General features: G+C 47.3%; 1 protein-coding gene across 4 annotated transcripts in view; it reads left to right on the top strand.

Moving 5' to 3' along the window:
* LOC143281074 (tyrosine-protein kinase receptor-like) overlaps positions 1–9098 on the top strand; it is a 347133-nt gene extending 338035 nt beyond the window's left edge. For all 4 annotated transcript variants that reach the window (XM_076586005.1, XM_076586004.1, XM_076586003.1 and 1 more), the window contains 2 exons: positions 1762–1852; positions 2456–9098. In XM_076586005.1, coding sequence (XP_076442120.1) covers positions 1762–1852; positions 2456–3073 — 709 coding nt within the window. In that variant the 3' untranslated portion in view covers positions 3074–9098. The remainder of the gene's footprint in view (positions 1–1761; positions 1853–2455) is intronic.

The following is a 9098-nucleotide window of genomic DNA, read 5'->3' on the forward strand; positions in this document are numbered from 1 at the left end:
ACATTCGAAGGAAAAGATTAACCGAACGATCGTTTTAACAGGATAGAAACATAATGCAGAATAAGATCCATAACTCAATTTAGATTGATAAATAACCAAAACGAGGCTCGGCTGCAAAGTTGGTTGGTCACATGTTCGAATTAGCTAGTATTATGCATGAGTAATATGGAATATGTTGTATTAATGTCGTGGGTGTGAATGTATGAGTGTTTGTGCGTTTACGAATAATTATGTACTTATTTGCTTGTTATTTCCCCTTATTTTTCGTTTTGCTTTTTCTTTTCGTCGTTCGCTAAAATAAGCTGAATAATCCCCCTTGGCACAAGAGCTGTAAAACGCTATTTGCCAATAAAAAAAATTGTCATTGTCATTATCTCTCTCTCTCTCTCTCTGTTTCTTTGTGTTTCTCTTATCTCACCTCACGCTCTGTGTGTGTGTCTGTGTGTGTGTGTGTGTGTGTGTGTGTGTGTGTGTGTGTGTGAAGGTATGACCTCATTCTGTGTGAAGGTATGACCTCATGGTGTGTGAAGGTATGACCTCATGTTGTGTGTGTGAAGGTATGACCTCATGCTGTGTGTGTGAAGGTATGACCTCATGCTGTGTGAAGGTATGACTTCATGCTATGTGAAGGTATGACTTCATGCTATGTGAAGGTATGACTTTATGCTATGTGAAGGTATGACTTCATGCTATGTGTGAAGGTATGACTTAATGCTATGTGAAGGTATGACCTCATACTGTGTGTGTGAAGGTATGACTTCATGCTATGTGAAGGTATGACTTCATGCTATGTGTGAAGGTATGACTTCATGCTATGTGAAGGTATGACCTCATACTATGTGTGTGAAGGTATGACCTCATGCTGTGTGAAGGTATGACCTCATGCTGTGTGTGTGAAGGTATGACCTCATGCTGTGTGTGAAGGTATGACCTCATACTATGTGTGTGAAGGTATGACTTCATGCTATGTGAAGGTATGACTTCATGCTATGTGTGTGAAGGTATGACTTCATGCTATGTGAAGTTATGACTTCATGCTATGTGTGAAGGTATGACTTCATCCTATGTGAAGGTATGACCTCATGCTCTGTGTGTGAAGGTATGACTTCATGCTATGTGAAGGTATGACCTCATACTGTGTGTGTGAAGGTATGACTTCATGCTATGTGAAGGTATGACCTCATGCTGTGTGAAGGTATCACCTCATGCTGTGTGAAGGTATGACCTCATGTTGTGTGTGAAGGTATGACCTCATGCTGTGTGTGAAGGTATGACCTCATGCTGTTTGAAGGTATGACCACATGCTGTGTGTGTGAAGGTATGACCTCATGCTGTGTGTGAAGGTATGTCCTCGTGTTGTGTGTGTGAAGGTATGACCTCATGCTGTGTGTGTGAAGGTATGACCTCATGCTGTGTGAAGGTTTTACCTCATGCTGTGTGTGTGAAGGTATGACCTCATGCTGTGTGTGTGAAGGTATGACCTCATGCTCTGTGTGTGTGTGAAGGTATGACCTCATGCTGTGTGTGTGAAGGTATGACCTCATGCTGTGTGTGTGAAGGTATGACCTCATGCTGTGTGTGAAGGTATGACCTCATGCTGTGTGAAGGTATGTGTGTGAAGGTATGACCTCATGCTGTGTGAAGGTATGACCTCATGCTGTGTGTGAAGGTATGACCTCATGCTGTGTGAAGGTATGACCTCATGCTGTGTGAAGGTATGACCTCATGCTGTGTGAAGGTATGACCTCATGCTGTGTGAAGGTATGACCTCATGCTGTCGTGTTGGAAGCACAAGTCGGAGGAGAGGCCGACGTTTCGCTCCATCAAACTGACGCTGGACACCTTGAGTCAGGTGAGACATTGTCACTCTCAAATCACAACCACCACCACTGACAATAACAACATCACCATAACCACCACCACCACCACCAACAACAACAACAACAGCAACATAATCACCACCACCACCACCACCAACAACAAAATCACCAACGCCACAACCAACAACAACAACAACACAATCACCAACAATAACAACAACACAATCATCACCACCAACAACAACAACACAATCACCGCCACCAACAACACAATCATCACCACCACCACCAGCAACAACACAATCACCAACACCAATACCAACAACAACAACAACACAATCACCAACACCACCACCAACAATAACAACAGAATCATCACCACCAACAACAACAACACAATCACCACCACCAACAACAACACAATCATCACCACCAACACCAACACCAACAACAACACAATCATCACCACCACCACCACCAACAACAACAACACAATCATCACCACCACCACCACCACCAACACCAACACCAACACCAACAACAACACACAATCATCACCACCACCACTAACACCAACACCGGCAGTGCTGTAGTGCTGACAATGACGGTGCACGGTAACCCCTCCCTTCACACAGGACACGGCCACCATGTCTCAGCACATCCCGCCCTTCAGACTGCCCCACATGCACAACGGCTGCAGCGGCCGGAACCTGATGCTGCTCAACCACCCCGTGCCGGCGCTCGGCCTCACCCTGCAGGACCCCTCCCCCCCGCCCTCCTCCGCCCTCCTCACCTCCTCCTCCTCCACCACCTCCTCCTCCACCTCTTCCTCAGAGCCCTCCTGCCAGGAGCCGCTGCTGCTGAAGAGTTCGGCGGCGGCCTACAAACAGACCTTCCCCAGGAGAGGAGGAGGCGGTGTTGGTGACGGTGTTGGCTTGGCCCCTTTCGTGGAGAGTGACAGCTTCTCGGGCAAAGGCTCTTGTTCAAGCCTCGAGCCTTTGCTGCCTCTGGACGTTCAGTCCCTGTCGGACTGGGAGGCGGGGCCCGAGGAGGGCGGGACGCTGGGGGGCGGGGCGGCGGAGTGCGAGCTGGACGCCCTGATGGAGAAGGAGCGGCGGGCGGGGCAGAGGGTCAAGCTGCCCCCAGGGGGAGGGGGTCCGCGCGGGGAGAGACTCAAGTCGCTGTCCTCGCTCAGCACGCTGGAGGAAATGGACGAGGTGATGTGCGACGAGGAGAAGAATGCCACGGTGTGAGGTGAAGTGCTTTAGGAGAACGCCACGGTGTGAGGTGAAGTGCTTTAGGAGAACGCCACGGTGTGAGTTGAAGTGCTTTCGGAGAACGCCACGGTGTGAGGTGAAGTGCTTTAGGAGAACGCCACGGTGTGAGATGAAGTGCTTTAGGAGAACGCCACGGTGTGAGATGAAGTGCTTTAGGAGAACGCCACGGTGTGTGAGTGAAGCGCTTTAGGAGAACGAGTGCTTAAGGAGAACGCCACAGTGTGTGAGTGAAGTGCTGTAGGAGAACGTCACGGTGTGTGAGTGAAGCGCTTTAGGAGAACGTCACAATGTGAAGTGCTTTAGGAGAACGCCACGGTGTGAGGGAAGTGCTTTAGGAGAACGTCACTGTGTGAGGTGAAGGGCTTTAGGAGAACGCCACAGTGTGAAGTGCTTTAGGAGAAGGTCACAGTGTCAGTTAAGTGCTGCAGGAGAACGTCACATGGTGAAGTGATTCATGAAAACGTCACTGTGTGAAGTGAAGGGCTTTATGAGAACGCTACAGTGTGAAGGGCTTTAGGAGGAGGAGAAGTGAAGTGCTTTACCCTGCTGATCCCGGTGTAACTAACAGCTTCTAACTACCCCCACCCCCACCCCCCTTTCACCCTTCCCTTACTGGGATTTTGCCTTGGAGTCATTCTGGAAAGCCTCGAATAGACCCCATGGATCATTGATAGCAATCACGATTACCGACCCCAGGCCACCAAGTTGGAAGAAGGGTGGTGGTTCTGGACCAGCCTTTATGGTCTGACCCTCGCCTCCCCTCATCTGCATTACAATTGAGCGGAAGCAATTGTGGGGGGAGTTCTATTTGGACAGTTTGTATTGATTCTGACTGGGGCAGATTTATCACTGGGGGTCATTTCGAACTGGTCTAGGGTGACACCAGTATCCATTATGATGGATGAGGAGGGTAAAATCCACCAGAAGAAGGCTTCCCTTCTGTCCATGTGTTACACCCCGGGGGAAATCCCAGACTAGTCTGCAAAGACTCCAGGGTTAATCTGTGCGAGTTGGATTTGAGCCCGGGGGGTAAAAAACCAACGGGGGTACAAAAAGGCTGCTGCACTGTGTCGATAAAGCTTGACTATTCAAAAACAAAAAAACCCGGTTGTTATGGAGGCGGTGAGGATTGTCACGGTGTGTGGTTGCTGCCTTTCAACTTGATCACAGGGGTTGGATGGAGAACAATGCAAAACTTCTGAACACGTGTCTTAATTAAAGCCTCTCAGCATCATGTGTGTACATATTGTTCGTCTTTGTGTTTGGGTAGGGTGGGGAGCTAGGGGGTAGGGTGGGGGGTTAGGGGGTCGGGGAGGGCATTGGGATTTCACTTGAGGGTCGTGATTTGGGACTTCAACTGTTGCCGAGTGGTCCACACATTTTTTCTTTTCTTTTTTTCACCAGACATTGACGACGGGAGAATGTAAAGAAGTGTTGGAGATGACCTCATGTCTGTTATTTATTCATCTGAGCTAGCGATGTCTGTTTTGTTGTTGTTGTTGTTTCAACGTTTTGCCCAATGTGAATGCTTAGCTTGCCAAACTTTCCATGGGAGGCAAAGGAAAAATACCTTTTGTTTTCGTTCAAAAGATGGTAGGGGAGCTTACTGCAATGAGATCACGTTTTCATATTCTGATGTCCTCCATGTTGTGTACAGGCGATTGGGGATCTCTTTTTCTGGGGGTCTTGGATAGGGAACAGAAGATTGGAGTGAAAAATGGAGAATATCTGTAAAAAAACAAACAAACAAAAACAACAAAAAACATCAACTATGGGTTGTGAAAAAAAAGATTCCCTTTGTTTCGAAGTGTCGACATTTCTGACCACAGGTTCTTGTTTGGGGACTGTGATTCGTGGAGGGTAGGACACTTCTGATCAAAGTCAGTCTTACCTATCAACCCACAGTTGTTAGTTTTATAGACTCAGCAGTTATTTCCTGTTTTATCGATAAAGAGTGAGTTATCTTAGACCTTGAAAAATGACCCATGTTAGCGAAAGCCAAAGCTGGACCTCATTTTATGGAAGTTATGTGTTTTGTCTGTACCGTATAAACTTGTGTAGACGAATCTCCATATCAGTGCTATGACATTGTTTGTATTCACGTTGATTCTAATGTCATCGCCGTTGCTGTTCGGTTGTTTTTGTTTTCGTTTTTTTATGAGAAGGCGATGAAAAATGTGCAGATTGTAAAGATATGTTATTGTTGTTGGTGTTCCTGAAGATCCGCTACATAGAGAAATGTATCGGAGTACATTAGTATTATTGTCCGTTTCTATACTTGGCTATGATAGTATCTGGGGTTCGTCAGTCCTTTAGGCTGAGGGTTCGGGGTTTAAAACTTTAAATCTCCGTCACCTGTGGAGAGACAGTCGGAGACACTGGCTGGATACCCGAGTTGTGTTACACGTGAATGCAATACAAAAACATACACCTCTCCAAACATATCTGCTTTCACTTTTAGGCGCCATCAGCGTCGTACAGCACAAGACCATCGGGTGTTACGTTTCTGGCACGTGCTTATTATCCACTGGTTGACTTGATTCTCAAAGAGTTTGCTGTCCAGTGGTCAACTACACTGGGTCTTTGCAAATGGTTTTCCTGTCCATTCTGCAAATTTGTTGGTCCTTTTTTCTGTCTTCCCCTCCATCTCCCTCCCTCAACAGTTCCTTGGAGGAGTGTTTTAGCAAGGCTACTGGATCTTGTTACAGGGCCATACCAACAGAGTTCTCCTACCTTGCCTATGTCAGCAGATCTTCATATGGTCCAGTGTGCAGCTTAATGGGTTGGTGCACTTGTTCATCGGTAATACGTTCTGTGTATCTGATTTTCAGTATTTTGCAATAACACCTCGTTTTCCTAGCTTGGATTCTTCTTTCCAAATCCGCCGTGAGTGAGCATGTGAGTCATACATACAGGAAGATGGAATATACCATTGCACACAGGAGTCTGGTATGGAGGTGTTGCTGTCCTTCCACACGGGCTTCAGTGTGGACAGTGCTGGCGTTGCCTTTGCTTTCCCTGAGACGATCTTTCTCTCCTAACAAAACACTATGACATGACACTATTGTCGCACAAAATGACAGAATGAGAAGGAACTGAAAGTTGTGTGAAACATGTTTTTTCTTAACATTTTCTCAGAATCCGTCCGAAACGTTTGGAGAGTTCTTATCTGCAGGCGAACATACAACCCAGATAAACCGTGTCTTCTGTTGAAGAAATGGTCATAATGTTTGGCTCAGCAGCTTTTGTTGAGGATGATCTCCCTTGGTACTGGAGTCTGCAATGAAGAGAAATGCCTCATGCTTTTCAGGAGCTCAGGTTACAGAAAAGAGGAAAAAAAAGTGGTTTTTCTAGAAGTATGTTAGACATAGACTGCACCTCCACATGCACACACACCCACACTTATGAATAGAGAGGTTTACGTAAATGTTATCCGTTTCTTTCATTGCTCCTCCCCCGCCCCCTCCACACAGAGAGGAACACACACCATCTCTAAACACTGACGGACGGACCAACAAACCGAATTATGGACTCTCAGATTGAATGATGTTGGTGGATGTGTATGTATATTTATATATCAGCTGCCCCACTGTCTTCTATCGCTATCCGTCCCACTGCGCACTGCGTGTCCTGGTCAATCCAGCATTCGGACACTGTTCCTCGGTGGTCAGATTGTCATTATCAAACATACTTTGCAGCTGGATAAACTTTTCGTTGTTTTAAAAGAAAAAAAATCCTTTAATGCCCTGTCCTAAGGAAGCGTGAAACTGTTAAAATATCTTAAATTAACTTTTTCTTCAAACTTTCCAACTTGATAACTTGAAGTGGGTGGTTGGGAAAGGAGTGGTTCAAATGTTGAACATGGAGGTAAAGTTGAGTTTAACGAACACACCATGGCTTTCGCCGCTCTGGTCCAACTGTTCAGGGTTTGGGTCCTGGTGTTGCCAAGGTTTTGTTGTTCGTCATTCGTTTCCATCGGAACAGCAGAGGTGGCAGCTGCTGTACCGACTCTCTGGGTTGGAATCTGATTATTGTGGAGGGTGTCTTACCCAAGTCACATCCCCACTGTCGGCCAGGAGGGTTGTTTTTAGGACAGTCAGTGTTGGGATGGTCCCCAAAGGCCAACTAGCCGCCAAGGCTGCAGCATTAAGAAGTCGTGGAAACTTAAGTCAATCTATGATGTGTGTCGAGGGGTAGTGAGGTCTGCTGAACAGGACATTGCTACCTGTTGGTAACAGAACATTGGGCCTGGTGAGGGCAGGCCGACTTGGGATGATCTGGGTTTGGGTTGCCTGAGCGTTGTTAGCAGCGCTATGTGTGCGTAGCGTGGACAGTGCTCCTGAGTCTGGAATAAGCGGAGATTTGGGAACATTCCTGACGTCAAGCAAACCTACTGCTGCTGAGCAAACTTTGCGCATGCAACCAAACCCCGGTCTCTGGATGATGTGGTCTCTAGATGATGTGGTCCCTGGATGATGTGGTCTCTGGATGATGTGGTCTCTGGATGATGTGGTCCCTGGATGATGTGGTCCCTGGATGATGTGGTCTCTGGATGATGTGGTCCCTGGATGATGTGGTCTCTGGATGATGTGGTCTCTGGATGATGTGGTCCCTGGATGATGTGGTCTCTGGATGATGTGGTCCCTGGATGATGTGGTCTCTGGATGATGTGGTCTCTGGATGATGTGGTCCCTGGATGATGTGGTCTCTGGATGATGTGGTCTCTGGATGATGTGGTCTCTGGATGATGTGGTCTCTGGATGATGAACACGAGGCAGAGGGATGACAGCCAATGGTGTGGAAAGACAGCTCACATAATTCCAGTCTGTTTGAAAAATAAATCACTTGTATTTTTATGTGTACATAAAAACCTATTTATTGGATTTCCCAATGACTTCTTTTACAAAACAAAAATCCCCAAGAGCATTGTTGGTTCCACAAAGGAAGCAGCTGATCGTATTGATGGTTAATTAGTAGGGTGTGGGAATTACTTAGTTCTTTAAATACTAGGTTTGCATACATTCCCACCATAGTCGTAACCAAAACGGCGATGAATAGATATACCCTTTAATTTCACCAAGGTTTGGCTTTGGCTCAGGCTTGGATGTGTCGTTCAACGCACGAGGCAACCAAGGCGCTCCATCGTCTTGAAGTGGAGTTTAACGACCTGTTGGGGGTGTGGGGCAACTTCAGGTCAAGTCGGGTCTTGGTTCAGTGAAGACTGCGTTGTTTGAAAGGGTGAGTCATAGGAGCGTATCATAGGCCACCAGGTTAGCTTCGTCACCCAACCAACAAAGGGACAAGAGGGAGGAGATCGTCTCTCGCCGTGTGATGACAAAAACCAGCACTGCGTGTTGACTCTGTCGTTTCTTTGCAGTGAATTTATCCACACTGGCTGGTGTGATCGTGGGACTGAGAAGCAGCAGAAGACTTTATGTTGTATTGTGCTGCATCACTCTTTTGTCACAACAAGAGGTATCTGCCTGTGCGGAAGTCGGGCTCTTCTCCCCAGGAAGAGTGTGTCGCTGCTGTGCACCGCCACCCATTTCTTCTTTTTTTTCTGCCTGCAAGTATATTTGTAATCCTGTCAAAGTGGATTTTTCTACAGTGAAATTTTTGCCACAGGCAACCCTTTTGTTGCCGTGGGTTCTTTTACGTGCGCGAAGTGCATCCGACACACGGGACCTTGGTTTATCGTCTGATACAAATGTCTAGCGTCCAGAACACCACTCTGTGTCTAGCGGAGAGGGAGGGGGGGGGAATACTGGTAGGAGTGGGATTCGAACCTGTGTGCTGAGAAGATTCTCTCGCTTCCGAGGTGGACCCGTTACCTCTAGGCTACCAGTCCAGTACACAAAGAGCCTTTGGGTGTAGGTTGTGAGTGTCTTCTGTCTTTGTGCGCGTCTGCTGCGTCTGTGTGTGACAGCGCACACACTCCCACAGAGAAAGTTGTGTATATGGCTGGGGACATGGAGGGGGCGGTGGTGGGGGCGGGGGGGGG

This window comes from Babylonia areolata, chromosome 4 (assembly GCF_041734735.1).
Source record: "Babylonia areolata isolate BAREFJ2019XMU chromosome 4, ASM4173473v1, whole genome shotgun sequence".
Taxonomy (NCBI): Eukaryota; Metazoa; Mollusca; class Gastropoda; order Neogastropoda; family Buccinidae; genus Babylonia; species Babylonia areolata.